General features: G+C 38.6%; 1 protein-coding gene across 2 annotated transcripts in view; it reads left to right on the top strand.

Annotated features, from left to right (window-relative positions):
• Nucleotides 1-8691: 8691 nt before the first annotated feature.
• Npnt (nephronectin) overlaps nt 8692-20536 on the top strand; it is a 70655-nt gene continuing 58810 nt past the window's right edge. The window contains exons 1-2 of one of the 2 annotated variants that reach the window (XM_047566541.1): nt 8692-9114; nt 11387-11487. In XM_047566541.1, coding sequence (XP_047422497.1) covers nt 9044-9114; nt 11387-11487 — 172 coding nt within the window. In that variant the 5' untranslated portion in view covers nt 8692-9043. The remainder of the gene's footprint in view (nt 9115-11386; nt 11488-20536) is intronic. The other variant, XR_007110507.1, reaches the window with a different exon arrangement.

Here is a 20536-nt window from a genome sequence, read left to right as displayed (position 1 = left end):
GGTAGGGGTAAGAAGGATATTAGAGTGAAACAGACATTATTATCTCATATACATATATGATTGCATGACTGATTTGATCCTACAATATGTACAATCAGAAAATGAGAAATTATGTATAATTTCTCCTCAAAATGTATAAATGCATTCTACTGTCATGTACAACTAATTAGAACAAATAAAAAATGAAATCCAATATTATGTGTAACTACAATACACTAATAAAAACATAAAAAGGAAAAAAAAAAAAACTCTAGTAGAGACTAGAGATTCATAGCACAGCATGCCAGAGAGTGTTTGTAGTTGCCTTCCTTGGACATAGAAAAACCTGAGTAGAGAACTATTTAGTTCCTAGCAGTAAAACCTCTATTTGATATGGAAATCAATATTGATTGAGTACTTAGCTACATGTGCCATGTGCTCGGCTAGGCATATTACTAGGCAATTTACCTAATTTAATTGGGTAAGTTATATTTTACAAATTTCCAATAAATATATAGATTCATTATATGATGAGAATCATTGACTAACTGAATTTTGTTTTTCTGTAGTTGTAGATGGACAGATGGCTTTATTTTGTTGTGTGTTGCTAAGGATCAAACCCAGTGCCTCACACATGCTAGGCAAGTGCTCTGCCACTGAGCCACAGCCCAGCTCCAGACTAACTGAATTTCGGAAAATGATTTTCAAATACAATTATTTTATTTAATTAATTTATTTTTTTTAGTGATGACAGAATTAACATTCAACCTTTCTGGCAGTAATGAAATAGTATGTTGATTGGGGCTTTGTTTTAGTAGTTTTTTGCTGCTGTGACTCGGACTGACCAGAACAACAATACAAGAAAGGTTTATTTGAGGGTTCACAATTTCAGAGGTCTCAGTCCATAGAAGTCCAGCACCATTCCTCCAGGTTCCTGGTGAGGCTGACCAACATGGCCGAAAAGTGTTGCAGAGGGAAGCAGCTCACATGGTGATCAGGAAGCAGAGAGAGAGAAAGGCACTCTTCAGATACAAAAACGTATACCCACAAAGTCAAGCCCCCAACTCCCACCTCCTCCAGTCACACCCTACCACTTCAGTTACAGCTCTGTTAATCCTCATCAGGGGTTTAACTCACAACCCAATCATTTCTCCTCTGAACTTTCTTGCATCATCTCACATCCAAACCATAACAGATTTCTTGAGGTCATATCAAAGACAATGCTATGTATTGTCCCAAGTGAAGTTGGGATCGTATGACTAGATCATGGTCAATAGCATGCCTCACATTCCCAGGTGTGATTGCCTTTGTTTTCTATCTCCCTTGTCCATGTTACTACATGTGAACTCCAGGCAGAGAGAACCACAGAAGGCAGAATCTCATATCCCTGTGTAGCTACTGAAGAGAGAGTGGTTTAATGCACCTATCCAATGTGCTTTAACCTTGGCACTAGTGAGAGGCATTTTTATTGTAGATGTTGAGGGTGGCATGTTACAGAAGTCAGCTAGCATTAACACACTTGGTTTTGTGATACTAAAAACTGGTTGACAAAATGTTATCTTTCCACTTTTATAAATAAAAACATGGGTCAAAATTAATTTGAAATTTGTATGAAATCACTTATGCAATTTTTTAAAGACTCAAGGGTGGGAAACTAAAATATAATTACTTTGTAATGCTTGAAACTGCTTTCTAAGTTTTTGGTCAGCCATTTCTATTTCAATTCTTCTAGTGATATTAAAATAGAATCAAAGGCCTATGAAATAAAGTCGTCCATATTGCAGAATTATTTGAAAGTGGATAAGAAACAGCCACAGTAATAATTGTGCCTAAAACCGTTAGCTTCTCATGTGTCACATATCAGATTTAAAAAAAACATGAACTAATGCCTTCAGAGAAAGTTGGCATAAAATTTTGGTGAAGATCGAGCTTTTAAGTTTGTAATGTCTTCATTATATTTTTAATTTTTCATATAGATGTACCTATATATTTATTTAAATTACTAATTTTCATAACTAAGTAGTTTATTGAACATTCTTATTTTTTCCAATAGATTTTTTTTTTTGTCTTTTAGATAGGGTTTCATATGTTGCCCAAGTTGGCCTCAAACTCCTGGTCTCAAGTGATCCTCCTGACTCAGTTCCTATGGAGCTGGATTACAGGTGTACACAACCACACCGGGATGTAATTGATTTTAAATGACTATTTTGTTTCAGTAATGTAATCATCATCTTCAAATAATGAGAACTTTTTTGCAAAAAACTTTATTTCTTCATGTCTAATCAGATAAAATAATGTTTCCAGAATATCTTAAAATAAAAAATAATAAAATCATCTTCATCTCATATCTAACATCAGTAAGAATTCTCCCAATATTTCACCATTATATAATTTTTTTTTAGTTTAAGATGTAAATCTATCATGGTAAAATCCAACCCTATTCTGTGGATAGGTTTCTTTTTCTTTTTTCTTATTTTTTTTTTAAATCAGTTCTCAATAGTGCTGAGATAGGATCTAAAGCACCCCCAGGAGGTCTTCTTCAGTGTAAGTAAACACTCCAGCTCACAGATTATCACGGCTAAACTTGTAACCTTGTCACTCTAAAGATATAGGACAGGGACCACAGTTTGCTAGCACAGTAGCATCAAGTGCTCCTCTTCAGTGGAATGCTTCAAGAGTAATACATACTCAGGTGCAAGATGTAAAACACTTTATACTGGGGCAGAACTACCCAGTCATAATAGCCTCATCCATCATTTTCATCACCTGTGAAAATTCCATTGGCATAGTGTCCAGAGTCTCTTCAAGGGGCACGCCCCAGAAGAGTTGGTGTACATCAGTTGTACAATGCTGTAGTCTGCTATCATGTGCATTTGGTTCTCCCTGTCTAAATGCAGTTTAGTAATCAGGAAGCCATTTTTACCAGCAACATAGAAACAGTTCACATAGCATCTTAGTAGGTTGTCAGGAGAAAGGAACTAGAATGTTAACATTAGATTCTTATGCAGAAGGGGAAAGGAGTTTGTTAATCATTTACCCACATAGGGATCTTCAAAGTATATCATCTTCAAATAAGGAGAACTTTGCTTCTTTCTTTCAAAAACTTACATTTTTCTCATTTAATTGGATCAAATAATATTTCCAGAATTTCTTAAAATGAAAATAATAATACACTCTCATCTCATTCAAAACATCAATGAAAATTATACTAGTATCTCACCATTATATGGTGTTCTGGTTTTTTTGTTTAAGATGTAAATCTATCATGGTAAAATAGAGGTCTTCAAACTTGATTGTAATGAGTTCTTTGAATATGTTCCTAGATTCTATTTGCTAACCATTCATGTAGGCCTTTTGCATTGATATTTGTAGTTGAGATTAACTATTATTTTGTACACATGAGGGCAAGCTTTTTCACCCCAGGTTTAAGATGTCAATGTCTTCTTGGGAATAATTTGTAAATATTTTTTAGATGAGTTTAAGTACTACTGGAATTATTTATTCTTTGAAGAACTGATGGATAGTCCTTTGACAACTTATCTTATTTCAGGGTCATGGGTTATTTTATGTTTTCTGTTTCCCTTGAGATAACTGTATATATCCTAAACTCATTTTCATTTCTCTATGTCTACATTATATTCCTCCCTTTCTTCCCTTGATTTGTATATTTGTTCAATTGCTTTTTTCTACTGAGACAAGCTATTGTTTTAAACATTTTAATATTTTCCCCTCAAGAATCAATTCCTTCATGCATTTGCTCTCCTATTGCTCTGTCCCTAATTCATTAATTTATATTTTCATTGTTATTGATTCCTTCATTCTATGATGTTAGTTCACTTTGTAGTTCTTTTTTCTAATTCCTTGTGTTGAATATTTAATAATGGTTGTTTTGTTTAATAATATAATATCAAGGCTATGATTTTCCTTTGAGTTCACCTGTAGCTACACATAGCTACATGTAATGTTTTAGTCATTGCTTTCTAGATATTGTACAATTTCACTTGTTATTTCTAATTTTCTCTTTTGACTTCAACATTGAATCTAACTTCTCATTTTCAAAAGTAGTTTTAATTTGCAGTTATTTCCTTTTTTCTCTAGGATTATTGCTATCATATAAACATGCCTACATCTCTGTGAGATAAACGTTCCTCACTAAACCATACAACTTCCTCCAGCCACTACCCAATTTCTTTCCTCCCTTTTATAACAAAACTCCTACAGAATTATTTGACATTGGTCACCATTTTCTTACCTCTCTTTTCAATATAGTAGAATCAGGTTCTCTCTTCACTATTCCACTAAAACTACTCTTTATCAAAATCACCAGTAATCTCCTTCTTGTCAAATCTGATGATCATTTCTCAGACCTGATCTTACCTAGCCTCTCAGCAGCACTAGGTGTAGACTGGTTACTCTTAGATCTTTCTTGAAATCCTCTCTACCCTTGGCTTCTAGGACAACATACTATGTGGAATTTCCTGTTATACCCATATTTCTTCCTTCTCTGGTTCATTTCCTTATTCAACAGTTTGCATGGCACAGACTGAGAGAAGTCATCTCAGAACTTAATGGAGAAAATGCATCTTGCTCTACCTTCTGCCTGACACCACAGCAACTCCACTTCATGTGATTCTCCCTTATTTCATTCAGTTTCTGCTAAAATGTCACCTCTCCAGAGGTGACCAAGCCGCTCTATCTAAAACCACACTCTCAGCACTTCCTATCTCCTTAACCTCCCTTTATCCTCTCCTTATACCTTTTTCTTCTTTTCGTAGTACTATTTTTTTTTTCTCTCTGGACTATAAGCTCCTTCTGGGCAGGACTTTATTTTGTTCCTACCTGAAATCTTAGTACCTAAAACTGACTGGCATATTACAGGCTCCTAAAAAAGGGTTATTGAAAAAGAAAAAACTAAATGATTCAGATCTTCTAATCTCCACGTTTGAAGTTAGGTTTGTTTGATCCGATTTTGTTATCTATCCATATCACCTCGTAAATGTCATGGAAAAAGTGTGTCTTTGTAGAAGAGCCTGGGGGTTTTCTGGAGAGAAGGGAGAACTCAATTCAGGACCAGCGGGGTCCTTGAGTTAAGTGATAGAAAAGAACTTCAGCACATGCCAATCAGGGGCGTAGACAGAGGTTTGTTTGAGAAAATAGATCCACAGTCAAGGGGGAATGGAGGCACTCTCAAGGGAGAGATGCCTTCTGGGGTAAAGCAAAGAAAATACATCTAAGGGCTAATGTGGGCTATCTTAAGAGCAAGAGATGCATTTTGGGGGTTCCCAGATCTTTTAAAGGAAACTTGGTAATGGGTGGGTATGGAAAGGTATCAGTCTGGTGATCTAAAGACCATTTATGATGGGCTGGTCAATTCCCTTAGGCTGACATGGTCTTTATTATCTGATGGGTAGATAGTGCTGAAAAGTCCCCTAAATTATAGGTTTTTCAAAAAGTCATATCTCTCTTTACTTAATCTATTTTATGGGGTTTTAATTAACAGTGTTCAGGTACTTCTACAGATTTCCCAGGAATTTGGGAGTAACAGACTTGGGGAAGAGACTGGTTTAAGGAATGACAAGCCTGGACAAGTATGCAGAACTTCTGAATTAAAATCTTATTTCCTTGTCCTTCTTTTATGTCTTCTTTCTACCAATTTCTTATTTCTTCTATCCTACCTCATAATAAATAACAGATAATTGTTTGTGAATGAGAATATTGGGATTACTACTTGCAAGGTGCATTATGTGGTAAGAAACCAACCAAAAGTTTGCCTTACTTGCTAAGTCCAGTCATTGCTAAAAATTAGACATCTGATCTCATTCTTTTTTTCCCCTCTTTTGATACTAACTACAGCCAAGCCTTTTCTATTTTTTATTTTGAGACAGGTTATTTTGAGTTACTTAGTTTATTGCTAATTTGTGGAGGATGGCCTGGAATTTGCAATTCTCCTGCCTCAGCCTCCTGAGTTGCTGGGATCAAAGGTGTGCACCACCATACCCAGCTTGATCTCATTCTTCCTTGTTTGTTTAAGACTGAGATAGTAGGGTTGGATATGTAGGTCAGTGGTAGAGTGCTTGCCTAGTGTGTGTGAGGATTTGGATTCAATCCCCAGTCATTGAAAAACAACAATAATAACAACAAAACCAATAAACTGAGTAGTGAAATGTCACTTCCATGGGAACTCCACCTCTAGTTTTGAATGATCACTGGTGGTCATCACTGCAACACAATAAGAAGTTAGGCTTTAGAAGTCCTTTAGAGGTCTTCTTATTCTGATTCAACAAAGACTGATACAATTAGCTACTCCTTACTCAAGGAAGATGCTAAAGTTCACCAGGCATAGTTCAATTCAACTCACTCTACTCCATTTAATATTTATTGCATTTAAGCTTTGTTGCCAGTCAGCCCTGCTGGGCACAAAGGATGTAGTGGCACTGCCCTGGTCCTCCTATTGGTTAGATTGATGTCTCTCCAGGGCCCCCTAGTGGTAGACAGGAAAGTGTAACATGATGAAGCATCATGAAAGTCTCTTGGGGTATGTAATGTAAGAAGCATGTACTACAGGAGTCAGCCAAATAAAATGTCAGAAATGGTCCTGGGTAAGTTGGGTATTGTGATGCACTCCTATACCCCCAGTGGCTAGCAAGGCTGAGGCAGGAGGATTGTAAGTTCAAAGTCAGTTTCAGCAACTTAGTGAGGCTCTAAGCAACTTAGCAAAACCCTGTCTCAAAATAAAAAATAAAAAAGGTCGGGATGTGGCTCAGTGGTAAAGCATCCCTGGATTCAATTGTTGGTACAAAAAATAAATTAAAAAAAAAAAAAGGTTCTGGATAAGTGCCAGCTTCAACCCAAAGGATAAGTTGGGAATTGCCCAAATGAAGAAGGAAATTGAGTAATTTCCAGGCCAAAGAAAATATGTTGCCAGGGTCAGGAGAAGGAGAGGCATGCAGATGGAGTATTACACTTTTGCTGTGGATGCTAATCCCATTTTCTTCCATCACTCTTCCACCTTCCCTTCTAGCTCCAGTTTTTTAGTCTACATTTTGACCTCTTTCCCCTAGCCATCCATTGTTTTTGCAGAATTTATTTGTAAATCTCATGCAGGAACCAATAAACAACCAAAACAGCTAAGGAGTAGCCAGTGGAGCCTGGAACCAAGCCTACATTACACTTACAAAAGTCTGACTTTCTGCAGAAAAAATATTTTGACTCTTACATTTTTGGACTTCATTAGAAGGATCTGAAATGGATGACACCAAGCTGTTTGCCTAAAATAATGTCCCAAATCTGAGTTGGCATGAATATTTCCTGAGATTAAAATAGAAACTTGTTTTGCTAACAGAAAACAACTTGGAAATCAAAGAGTCAGTTTAAGTTGGAACCATTATTTTTCCTTTTCTTGCAGAAAATTCCTGTTTTTACACACACTGAAAGATCAGGATAGTAAGGTCATGCTGCCACAGAACTTTCCATTAACAATTTGAAGTTGCAGAAACCGCAAAAAGAAAAGGGGTGGGGGAGTTTGTAATGCAAGAAATTCATTCAACAAACATTCCTGAACACCAACTATATACCAGGTACTAATTTGAGCACTAAACAAAGATAACTACCTTTGGACAGTTTTCATTCTCACAGAAAAAAAGAAAAAGACAAACAAGAAATAAGCAACTTATTCAGTAAATAGAAAACAAGTAGTATGGAGAAAAGATAAAGAAAAATAGGTCAGGGGCATCAGGAAGAAGCAAGTTTCAATTTTAAACAGAGTGGTCACTGTGGGCCTCCTCAGAGAGGTGGCAATTGAGCAAAGACTGAAGAAGAGAGGGTGTGAGCCACGCATGAAGTTATCTGGTCCAGGCAGAGGAAACAGTGGCCCAAGACAGGGGCATGCCTCGAGTGTGCCGGAAAGGCAAGGAGGCCTAGTACTGGGGGAAGAAACAGAAGAAGCCATTTGGGGTAGGATTGGAAAAGAGGAGTGACTTGATCAGACTTACGTTTTAACATGCCTTTTAGGATAATCGTGTGTTTTCATCTGAACACAGCCCTTAAGTAAGATACTTTTTACTCTGAAACCACAGAGCAATGATTACTTAACATAGTTTCTAAATGATCCCGCAAGATGAGGCACCACAAGATTAAGTAGTAACGGCCCTCCCTCTCTGGCGGGCTCTTGCCCCGAGAGGGGCAGCCCTATTCTAATGTGCTCTGAGTTGAGCTGGCAGAGACAGAAACAGTCTGCACGTTTCTTCAAAACTCGACTGGAGAGCCAAACATCTCCTTCGGCTGGTTACAAAATTTTTAAAATATATATGCCTTTGCCAATTCTGCGGGAGAAGCAAACTCCCGGAGTTTGCCTTCCCTAATTTGTCCAAGTCCTGCTGTGGTTTCACTAAATGCAGGCACTGCTCAGCTCCAGCCTCACAAACCTTTCTCCTCTTGGGCTTCTCTGCCCTCCGGCGAAAGCTATGGTTCTCCACTGCGGTCACCACCTGTTCGGGCGAAACCCGCGGAGCGCGCACCTACGCCTCGGGTCCCTTTTCCTTCCCGACTCGCCCTTTCCTGATGAGCACCCTGTTTTCCTTCTCCCAGGTCGGGTTTGCAACTTTCCTACCAGCCTAGGGCTCGCCCCGATTGGCCCGCCGGGTAGAGACGCTGCCTTCCCGCAGCTCACCCGCCCCGGAGCCGCAGGAGCTGCTGGGCCCCTGGGAGGGGCAAAGAGCCCCCACCCTGTGCCGAAGCTGGGAGCGCTGGGAGTCAGGCGCACGCGCCCCTCCCGCCCCTCGCGCCCCTCCCTGCGAGCGGTGCAGCTCCCCCTGCAGCGCCTCCCCTCACGGGGAGGGAGCCGGAGGGGGCTCCCGGAGCCGCGCCGCAGACCTGCTCCGGCTGCGCGTCGCGCCTCTCTCCTCCCAGAGTGGCAGTAGTAGCCGCGGCGGAGGCGGTAGGGGGTTTCCGCGACTCGCAGTTTCCCAGGGGAGCGGAGGAGGAGAGCCAGCCTTTCCCCTGCGCCCAGCAACCTCAACCTGTTCCCGGCGCGCGGCGACTCTGACCCCCGGACTCGCCGCCCGACATGAATTTCCCCCTGGCGCTGGAGCTCCTGTCCTCGCTCTACCTGCAGACGGCCGCCGAGTTCGACGGGAGGTGAGCTGGGCCCGGGGGCGCCCTCTCCTTCCCGCGCTAATTTCACACTCGCGGTTCTGGGGCGCCTCTCCCCGTGGGTTAACGCAGTGAGAGAAGCTACTTCTCTGTCCAGAAGTTGGGCCACCGCACAGGTTCGCGGGAGGGTAGTTGTCGAGCCTCTCCGGGGCCTGCCAGTGGCTGGAGAGGTCGCGCCGCGTTCGAGTCCAGGCTACTAGAGGGCGGTTCCGCCGCGGGGCGAGCGGCTCACTCCCGCTGGGGACTCGGGAATTGGGAGTTGGGGAGAAGAGAGGCTGGAAACTGGGGTCTCAGCTTGAGGGCGAGGTTTCCCCGCCTAAGTAGAGGTGACGCCCGGGACATCCCTTGACCCGGGAACTCGCTCAGGATTTATACGACGCTTCAGTGGGGAAAGTTCCAGTTGACCAGGATGAAATCACAGCTCCGAGCTGTCAGGGCTGCTCACACAAAGACAGGGGGCGAGGAAGCGACTGGGTTCCCAGGACCTGTTTGTCTCCCCACTTGGTCTTCTCCAGGGAAGGGTCTCAAAATAAGAACTGAGAGTGAGACACTACGTGTGAGTGTGCGTGTGTGCCTGTGCCCGGGTGTGTGTGTGTGTGCGCGCGCGCGTGTGTATGTGAGTGTGAGAGAGAGTGAGGGTGAGAGCTCACACCGCACAGATCCTCAGACTCGGGCGAGCCAGACTAGTGCGTGCTCTGACAGGTTCCTACAACCCCGGGTTCAGTCTCCGCTGTCACTCAGCGGGTCCCTAGGTTGCTGCGCTCGGCGCCCTTTCCCTGGCAGCGAGATCCGCTCTGGTGTGCGTGCGAGGGATTGACAGTGTGAGTGTTGGTTAGGAGGGCGTGCTCGGTCCCTCACCTCCTTGAGAGTACAGACCAGATCACCTTGAGCACTGCTGCCTAGTGGAGAGGTTTTGCCCTGGGCCACTCCACCATCCAGTCGCCCTCCTAAAGCGCCCCCCATCCCCACGCGCCTCGGTACGTCTCTGGCAGCCCTGAAGATGCCGCACCTGTTTTACCTGCAATCTCAGAACGAATCAATCGCACGATTGATTGACTTTCTTGTACCTGGAGGGAAACAGAGGGGAACCAGCGGAGCGCTGAGAAAAGCTTGTTTACCACCTGGTCAGAGGAAATAGAAAGTCGGGGGTTATTTTGTACTTTGGGCCTGGGGGTAGAGGGGTCAGGTAAAGCAAAGGGAATTGAAAAGCTTAAGAAGAGTTTAAGGAAAAATGAGTATCAACCAGAGGTTAGGCCTTTTATTTTATTTTTTAAAGCAATATTTTGCCTACATTTGAGTATGGTATGTATTCCTTGCACACACATTTACAACAAAAAATACGCCATGTGATAGGCACACACAATATAATGTAGCTTTTAAAAGATGTCTAAAACAGTCACTTAAAATGTTAATCTTCCTGGAGAAAAAAAAGTCATTTAAGGGAACAATTTAGCAAATAACATCCCAAAGTGTGATCTAGTGAATAAATTTGTATCCTGAAATTGCATATTTTCTTTAGGCATTATTTACCTTAGAGAGGAAAATAATATGGGTTGTTGATATAGGCAAGTTTCAAGCCACAGGATACTTCAGATGTCAATTTCACCTTAAACTCTCCTTGGTTTTGTTTAGACTTTTTTTCTAGTACATTTTTTTCTTTTTTTTTTTTTTCTTTTTTTCTTTTTTTTCCAGTTATATCTCCAGGAGAACTCTGTTCCATTTGATTTTGGAGGACTCTCCTCTCTTCCCCTCTCTTCCTCTCTTCCTCTCTGCCCCTTCCCCCATCTGCCATTCATATAGTAAAAATTCTTTCTTCTTTGACATGTCCTACATTATTTAATATTTTTTTAGTTTACAATGAATCAGTCAAAACTGGCTCCCTGCCCCCATAACAGGTGTGAACCTTTGAGGAATCTGTTTTATTTCAAGCTTCAGAAACCTCCCTGTGAATGGCAACCCCAAGAATTCTTGGTTTTAGCTAGTGCTATTTCTAGTTAAGAAAGAATCTTCTCCCCCTTCATTCCCTTATCCCTGTGCACTGGGTGAGGGGTGTGTGTTTCACTGTCTGAGGTTTGAAATTAGATCATAGCAGAACTATTTCTGTGAAGAAGGTGTTTTAACCTTAAATTTCTGCAGGCAGAAAGAAGTTTGTAGAAAATTGTTAGACGTGATGTAAAACAATAACAAAGAGAAAATTAGTTTTAACCTTAAGAGTGTCTTTGTTTATTTGTAATTTTTTTGTTTGTTTGCTTGGTAGGTGGCCCAGGCAAATAGTGTCATCTATTGGCCTATGTCGTTATGGTGGGAGAATTGACTGCTGCTGGGGCTGGGCTCGCCAGTCCTGGGGACAGTGTCAACGTGAGTATCAGGCTGGGAGGTGGGCTTTTTACCATCATTTATTGCTTCACTCTTCACATCAAAGAGCTCATAATTTCTGAGCAAGTCTTGACTGTGCAGTTCTGACATGGGTTTTCAGATGCAGCATCCAACTGGTTATTCTGCCCCTCTCTAACCTGAACCACCTGTATTAAGGTGACAGCTTTTTTTTTTTTTTAATAGGGAGCCACCTAAGATGCTCAGTTTAGCATTTGTCCCCAACATCTCCATCTCCTGTGTTTTCATCAAGCTTATACCTTTCTTTGCCCCAGGCTCTGAAATGGGGTAAGATAATGAGTCTAGACTGTATTTACACTAAATAAACTTTTAATCTTAGAGTACTTATAAAATCCTCAGCATAGCTGTGTATGAAATGGCCCATTTGTAATTTTTTTTTTTAGAGAGGTTGTATTGACAATGCTTTAAACAAACTACCTAATATGATCACAAAAAACCCTCTGGAAAAGCATTATTCGTTAATTTCTGCAAATAATCAACCTCATGTAAAAGTTATTAAATCAGAACACTGATTTCTGTTTTTTCCATGATAAAAATGGATATATTAATGGTAAAAGTCAGAGAGAGCCACATCACAAAAAAAATTAGAAATTTGTTCCCAAATTTTACCTAGATCTGGATCTCAAAGTTATATCCCAATCTTCCTGCAAAACAACAAAAAAACCCTCAAAAGAGGAAATAAATTTCTGAGGCACCTTTAGTGTGCTATGCTAGATTTATACATATGGTGAAATGATGGGAACTGAGTTGTTTCACATTGGGACATAGACTTTATCACCAACAAAGAAAGCTTAGATGAATAAAGACTGTTGAAACAGGTAGTGGAGGAACCTACCTTAGAGATGGATTGGCAGTGTGGGGATTCAGGTAAATTTAAGTTCAAGAAAGGCAGAACTTCCCTCAGCTTTTTAAACTTAAAAATGTGTATGATGTTTATCCTTAGCTTTGTGAAGGAGGGGAAATGAGAGTCAAATGTTGATTCTAATTGCATACATAGCTTGCTGTCTATGGTCAGGGATGAGGTGAAGGGAACTAATTCTTGTCTACCTACTATGTGCAAACCACTAGGATAGGCCCTTTGCACAGTTGATCCATTGCCTCCTGTTAAAGAAAAATGATGGTAACTCCAATTTCCAGTAAATGAAAGAACTAGGCAAAGCCAAGGTGCCTCTACTGATTAGTCTGTTCAGTTTTAAAGGATAAATGGTCAAAAAGAAGGATAATACCTGGTAGAATTTAGCCCTCTGCCAATTATATCATAGTGTCAGAAGTATTTGCACAGCTAGAGGCCAACAGGTGTGGAATTTGAGGGACCACCAGGCTGTATCCACAGGGCGAAGAGAGGATCCTTCTCTTGGCTTGATATATAAACATACCCCTCCCAAATGAAAATGGTAGGTCTCTTTGCAGGAATGGAGATAGTTTCTTCCTTCTTTGCTGCTGTAATTTGCAGGAAACTCCCCAAATCAAACGTTGAAATGCCTTGAGGTTGGTGCAGTCTCCCAACCCCACCCAGGACAAGCCTGCATTGGCAGAATGCCCTGGACAGCAGTGGAGTGCACCTTCCCAAAGGCAGCCAATTGGGGGCACACAGGCTCTCTCTGCCAGGTGTGCTAAAAGAATTCTAAGCAGAACACTTCTCAGATCTGAGAGGTTCGTTGATATGGAATTCCCCAGGAAGCACTTCTAGGAGCTGTTCTATTTTTCTGTATAGAGTAATCAAATTTTGTTCAATATGCACTAGCTTGGTAATTCTAAGTTTGAATGAGTGCAGAAACCATTCAGAATTACAGAAGCATTACAAAATTTAACCATTCAAGAGATTTCCTAGGGTTTTACTTTCTGCATAGGCGCTTTCCTATCAGTTACAGAACACCTTTATTATTTTTATGCCTTCGTTTTGTTTCTTCAAGAATGCTAAGTTGTCAAATATTGTATTTTATACTACTTGTCTTTTCCCTCTTGTTATCCCTCAAGATTCTGAGAAAAATGCAACAGGGCATGAGTTGATTATTTGAAATGGTAATACTAGAAAAATGTGTAAGATGATTTTGCAAAATTGCAGTTTATCTTTGATCTGGTAAAAGTCTGAAAGCCAGCATAATGCAGAGGGACTTGCACTCTGTTGCTAGGCTGCATGGATTTGAATTCCAGTTCCACCTCTTCTTAGCTGTGTGGCCTTGGGCAAGTAATTCAACTTTTCTGTGCTTTATTTTCCTTGTCTCTAAAATGAACCCCAAATAGTACATACCTCAAAGACCATCCCAAGGTTTGAAAGAGTTATAATTTGTACAGTACTTTAAAACTGTGTTTGGCACTGAGTACATACCATGTATGTGTTCAGTAAAGTTAAATATAAAGAAACACTGCTACTGAAAACAGTGTTGTCTGTGCATCTTCATTTGTTAGCCATGATTTATGAATTTTTTTGCATTTATGTTGCCCAAATTAAAAATTCTTGCCAAGTCCTCTGTGTTTCAATAAAATAAAATCCTTTAAATTAGAAAGGTCCAAATTGTTTTTTACCATTAATATTAAAGATGGCAAGGTTGTACAAATAAATTCAGAGATTTATTTGTTTTCCTGTGTATTTTGTTTCCAGAATCTTAGATGGTCCAAATGTCAGTTCAGAGTTCTACCTATCTTTGTTTTGATATAAACAGGTAGAGGAATGTGGGGGCAAGAGGTCAGCTCAAAGGGTAGGACAGCACTAAAAAGAGGCTTGTAGGATGAATGGAATATTTCTGATTGATTTTTGAAGAAAACCATTATGAAATCATAAGCTTGTTATTACATTTTTTCAGGAAAAATGTCTTGCTATTCTGTAACAATTAAATTTAGTAATGGATTATCTATTTAAAAATTTTTCCAAACAGCTTTTAGGAAATTTAATGTAAAATATATATATATTTTTGACTTTCTGACCCATAGATAATCTCAGCATTCTTTTCCATGAGGAGCAATTTCTCTTCCTCATCAAAGGAGCCCTGGTTCTCTTTCCTTCTCATGACTCACTTTGGAATTTTTCTTCAAAACAGCACAGTGGCCCGGCTTGGTGGTGCATGCCTGTAATCCCAGTGGCTCTGAAGGCTGAGACAGGAAGATCACAATTTCAAGACAAGCCTCAGTAATTTAGCAAGGCCCTTAGCAACTCAGTGAGACACTGTCTCAAAATTTAAAAAAAAAAAAAATATATATATATATATAGTATAATATCTATATATATATATATTATGTGGGAATGTGACTCCTTGATAAAGTGCCCCTGAGTTAAATCTCCAGACCAACAAAAACATCAACAACAAAAACAAACAAACAAAACCAGCACAGTAAAGCAAAAGGGACAATTCCCACCTATACTCAGAACCTCTCAGTTATTTCTTAGGTGTGTACACAAGTGGGTGGGGCAGTAGTACCCTCATTATATTATTTATTAGATCTTATGCCCTAGTGCAGTGACCCTTTTATGACTGTCTATTCCATTTGGTTGAGCATTTATGAGACATTTAAGCCCAACAGTCACATGGGTCAGATATACACTTCTACACAAAGCGTGATGAATTTCATTTTTACTTACTATCCTCCTTTTCCTGGACATCTCTGAAAATACTAACAATGTGGTATGCTATGGTTGGTAAACCATCCCTTCTGGCTTACTCTGTCAAGCCACAAATCCACAATCAGCTGGGGAATTTCCATCCCTTCCCTCTATGGAAGGATGGACCAGAAGTGCTACCCAAACGTGCATAGAATACGTCTTCCTGCTTTCTGCCTGTACCACCCAACATTCTGTCCCAACATTCCTACCCTGCTGGAAAAGCATGATCCATTCCAGAAATAGGCAGGTTGTATTTTCATGGTTCTTTTTAAGCTCATAATGTTGACTTCTTTCTATTCTTTGATTCTTTATTTTCTGTTCTTGACTCGTAAATAGATCTATTGCATACCAAAACTCAAAATTTGATTTTCTAATTGTCATGGACTTTCCTTTTATTGAATATTAATGTTGTTCTTTATATTGTCAAGTAAAACTTTTTATTATGTTCATGTACTTCATGATTACATATTTACAACACAGCACCTTAATCACTTGGAAATTGTCACAAAATATATCTGTTTCTTGCTCTGTAATTATTTTGTTCTTTGACTTTCCATCTTCTTAATGCACATTTCATTTTAATTATATTAACCGTTGTCTCCCCCTACTGTGTGGATACTTCTGTAATAGAGATTTCTCAGGTCTTGTGTATTTTATCTTAGAAAGCTCTGTATGCTATAGAAACAATTCTTTAGTAGATAATTTGGGACACCTAAGTTCAAACTTTGACTTTTATCCCTGATTAGCTAGCTAACGTTTTTTAGCTACAGTTTTTTTTTTTGTTTTTTGTTTTTTTGTTTTTATCATACAAGTAGATTTCCAAGGTGCATTGTAGCTCTAAACTCCATCTGAGAACTTCCTCAAGGGAGAAAAGAACATGTAGGATTTAGATGCTGTTTTTCTGTATGGTTGACTTTCTCTTTGCTTGGAGATTTGGGCCTACATGTGGCTTATGAAAATAGTATTTTTTTGTTGTTTTTGAAAGCACTTTCTAGAGTTGTGAAGAAAAACTCAAAATATCACTAGTTCCAGGTTTCAACAAAGCTATTTAATTTCTGAGTTCTTTGGCTGTCAGTGAACATTTTGTGGTTTGTGAAGGAAATAGTATGAATTAGGATGATTTATATCATTTATCCTTAAAGATCAGGGAAAATGCAGGTGTTTTGTTATATTTCTGCTAAGGATTTTGAGATGTAAAACCTACACCTACAGTTCACTTTGCTTTATTAGTTCTGAACCTCATTTCCTCCTATCTTATCCCCAAATTTAGTAAAGGCTACAGCTGTACAAATGCCATATGAAGTGAAAATTTAGATTGTTATCCCCTTTAGCTAAACATAGATTAGTGAAACATAGGGACTGTGAAATAGTACTTTATTCTGAAACTATTTTGGGGTTGTCAAATAATTTTAGTTGGGTAATGCAATTACTAATGATTCTGAATGTTTGAAAGAATGATGAGCAAATTATTGAATTATTTCTGCATTTCTGATGAAAAGACAGTTTAATCAGAGTGGTGTTAAGTAAATGAAATATTTTCCTCATACAATTTCTTACTTGTATCTGGGTTCAGAAATTGTCTTGTAAAAGGAACATGATTTATTAACTTTTGCCCTAGTTACAAAATCATATAGATTTTATCTTTCTTTGATTATTTATATTCTGAATATTCTCTTTAAAATAATCAAGAATAAATTAGATTTTATTTCTCTCTGTGCTTGGAGTGGAAGCCAGGGTCTTGCGTGTAGTGTTCTATCACTAAGATATCTACCTGCCAGCCCTTAAATTAGAAATTTTGGTATCAGCTTGGAAGGCCACATGTAGGCTTCTCCCCATGTATAGGTTACTTAGTGAGTGACTTTCTACTTATAGTCAACAGCAACTTCTGTTGAATAGGAATTAGTATTTTATACATAAAGAAATATTTTTATACCTATCAATTTTAGGTACCCCAGGTGTAACTGGGAGTCTAGGAATGGGATCCACTGTTCATTTGTGAGACATTTGGGTTCTCAGGCCATCTTAAGGAACCTGAACATGGTTCACTCTCCTACATTTGTTAGCTTCCTTTTAGAATTTTGGGGTAAGAAATGCAGATTTCTTTTCTTTTGTTTTCTTTTTTTTTTTTTTTTTTTTTGAGAAAGGAATAAAAGCAAGGCAGTAGCTAATTTTATAATGATATTCAGCACTCAACTGAATCCCCAAATCCCTAGGAAGTGAAGCTTTTGACCAAAATTATTCAACTGCCACTTCCCTTGAAAGTTCCTTTAAGAACACCATGTACTTTGAGTCACTTCGAGTGGTCTTGGAATGCAGATTCTAAACTCAAAGCTGTGTTGAAGAAACTTGACCTTTTCATACAGGTAACTTTTGAGTCTGTGTCTTCAAAGTTCAGTTTCCTTTCTTTTTTTTTTTTTTTTTTTTTTTTTTTTTTTTTTTGTGGTGCTGGGGATCGAACCCAGGGCGTTGTGCTTACAAGGCAAGCACTCTACCGACTGAGCTATCTCCCCAGCCCCCAAAGTTCAGTTTCACAGAAATTACTTTGTTTTTTTTTTTCTCTTTCCCCTGATTAGAATTGATCTTTATAATAATACTATTAAGATCCACTAATTTCCTGAGATTCCCCTCATAAATTTAATCTGGGCAGGCCTTAATCTTTATAGATTAGAAATGTTAGTACCTCCCAATCTGGAAGACCAGGCCAAAGAAAGGGAAGCATTCTAGTCTTTGCAAGTTCAGCAGCTAGATCTGCCCTCATGTACCTGCCACAGGTATGTGCTGCTTGAAAGTGCCCATGCCTTGCAAACCAGGACCAAGCAGGCACTTCCCATCTCCAAAACAACATTCTGTCTGCTACTTAGAAAGTTTTTGATCAACTTCCCCATCCACCCATCCTCCTGTATCGAGTATAATATCCAACGTTCTATTTGATGCTTTTTATCTGTAGAACTCATATTCTATGCATTCTGGGTCAGCTGAACCAACTGCATGCATTTTAGGTGATAATCAGTAATATTGAGTGACTCCCTGCAACATCCTATGGTAAGAAAGATATTCAGCACAGGATTGGAACTTCATTGTTGTGGGGGAGAAGAAAGGGCTAGAAAAAATGTCTCTGATGGCTTAAATTTATTACTATCCCCCCTACCACAATCAGGCACTTGTCTCCTTTCTTGACAATTTTGTGTAGGTTTAAAATTTTTCCCATCAATCTTCCTAAAATATTAATTTATTTTGTAAGAGAAGATGCACTCACTTCCTCAAATAATCTTCCTCAGAGAAATAAGTATTGTGTGACTTTAAAAATTATTTTAAATACTTATGGATAGATTCCTGATCTGTTTTCTACAAATGAAAGCCTACTATATATACTGCTCTGTACCTTATTTCATTTTCTAAATGGTACATCTTAAAGGTCTTCCTTTATCATCTGTACATGAAAGGCCTTCTTACTTTTTATGGACTCATAGTATTCCATTTATAACTGTACATAATTTATTAACCAGTCTCTTATTGATAGACACATATGTTGCTTTGAATCTCTTACTAACACAAGTCATTCTAAAATAACCTTGAGTGTAATGTTGAAAAGAATGTTGTTTTGCCTGCTTTCTAGTATTTCTGCTGGGCAATTTTTTTATATGGGGTCAAATGGTATATACGCTTGTAGTTTTAATTTATTGGTCAGTGGTTTCTTACTTGGTAGTAAGTAGTTTAATGGAAAAGACTGGATGCCAGTGTTGACTCACAGCTCTGGAAGTTCCAAATTCAGAGTCTAATCTATTGCTTGATTTTAGGATGCTCTGATTCTTACTCTTTCCTAAGACTATTCTCTATTTTTTTTAAATCTGTTTCCTCTTAGATCAGTGGCCACTGGCTGATGTTGGGAGAATGGAGTGAGATTTGTCAAGGTCTCCCCCTAGCTTCCTGCCTATTGCTCTGTCTATATTTTATGGATGTGGATTCCTATTTACCTTTCAGAAAGATGAACACATTCTCTTAGGAATTGCTTGAATTACTTATCTTTTATTATCTGGATACTTCAGCCACGATTTATATACTCATGTATATGGTGCATACTTTAACACCCTATACACACAGACACAGAAGGCAGCCTTATTTCCCTGTTTTCCCAACACCTAGTTCCAACCCCCAACAGGAAACCACTGTTTTCTATTAAAACATTTCCAAAGTCTTCCCTTTTCACAAAATTATACATGAGGTAAAAACCATTCTGGATCTTGCTTTGTTTCATGTAAGGATCAGTCCTTATCCGTTCATGTAAACCTGACTCATTCTTTTAAATGGCTATACAGTATGCTATTATGTAGATGTACCATAATAATCCTCTGATTATATACACTAACTGGTTTTCAATATTGTATTTTTATAAAATATACTACAATGAACATATCTATGTATATATCATTAACACTGTTAAATGTAATTAGATAAGGGATAATTATAGAGATCTCCCATCTCTATAATAGTAATTGAAGAGCTTTCATTTTATTGTTATAAATTTTCTTATATAAAATATGTGATTCAAAGAAAGATAAATCCTGGCTAACATTGCAATGTGGAAAACTTCTGCTCAGTTATTTTCTATTTTTGATTCTTTAGAAGATACCTTTAAATATAAATAGAATTTGTTTATTTCATTTTTTATATCTTTTTTGTTTGGAAAAAAATGTAAATTAACTTCTAGGAATTCATGCGATAAAATATGAAAACAATCAACAAGGACTAAAGGAGTATAAGAGCTAAAATAAAAGATGGTGAAAGGAGCTTTAATGAAATGTAGAAATGTAAGCCATAGGAAACTAACTATGTTGCATAATTTGACTCTTCGCCTCTAGAAAGTAACCAAAGGAAAAAGGGAAGTGTTATTGCTTATATAATTCATGATGTTTGCTAGGAAAAAAAAAAAACAGTTATTTTAGAGAAAAAGCATGGCTTTTGCTATAATTCTGAAAGACTTTCACGTAGTCCTTTACAGAGCAGGGAGTGATGGAGGGGAAGGGACCACAGCAACATTCCTGTCATGAAGACAATGGTGATTTTGAAAAGTTGTTTTGTGGAAGTTCCTCCAACATGAGAAGAGAGACTTACTCTAAAATTGCAATTCATGCAAAGCTAGTTTACATGTAGTTTAAGAGATATTATCTCTAGTTAGCTTTAGATGGTTCAGCATGATCCAACCTAAAATATCTAGCTGTGAAGGGTAAAAGCTACAGAGCTTTGTATGGAAAGTTCTAGGTTAGACAAGACAATTTCAAGTTGGAATCACTGATGATGATCCTGAAGTTTGCTGTATTATTTAATAGATTAAAAACTAGTCCTTATTTATTTTATTTTTAAAATCTGTATATTTTAAAGATCAGCTAGTGATTGATGGAGTTGGTATCCAGACAC

Source organism: Sciurus carolinensis, chromosome 10 (genome assembly GCF_902686445.1).
Source record: "Sciurus carolinensis chromosome 10, mSciCar1.2, whole genome shotgun sequence".
Classification (NCBI taxonomy): Eukaryota; Metazoa; Chordata; class Mammalia; order Rodentia; family Sciuridae; genus Sciurus; species Sciurus carolinensis.
This window is presented reverse-complemented; position numbering and strand designations above follow the sequence as displayed.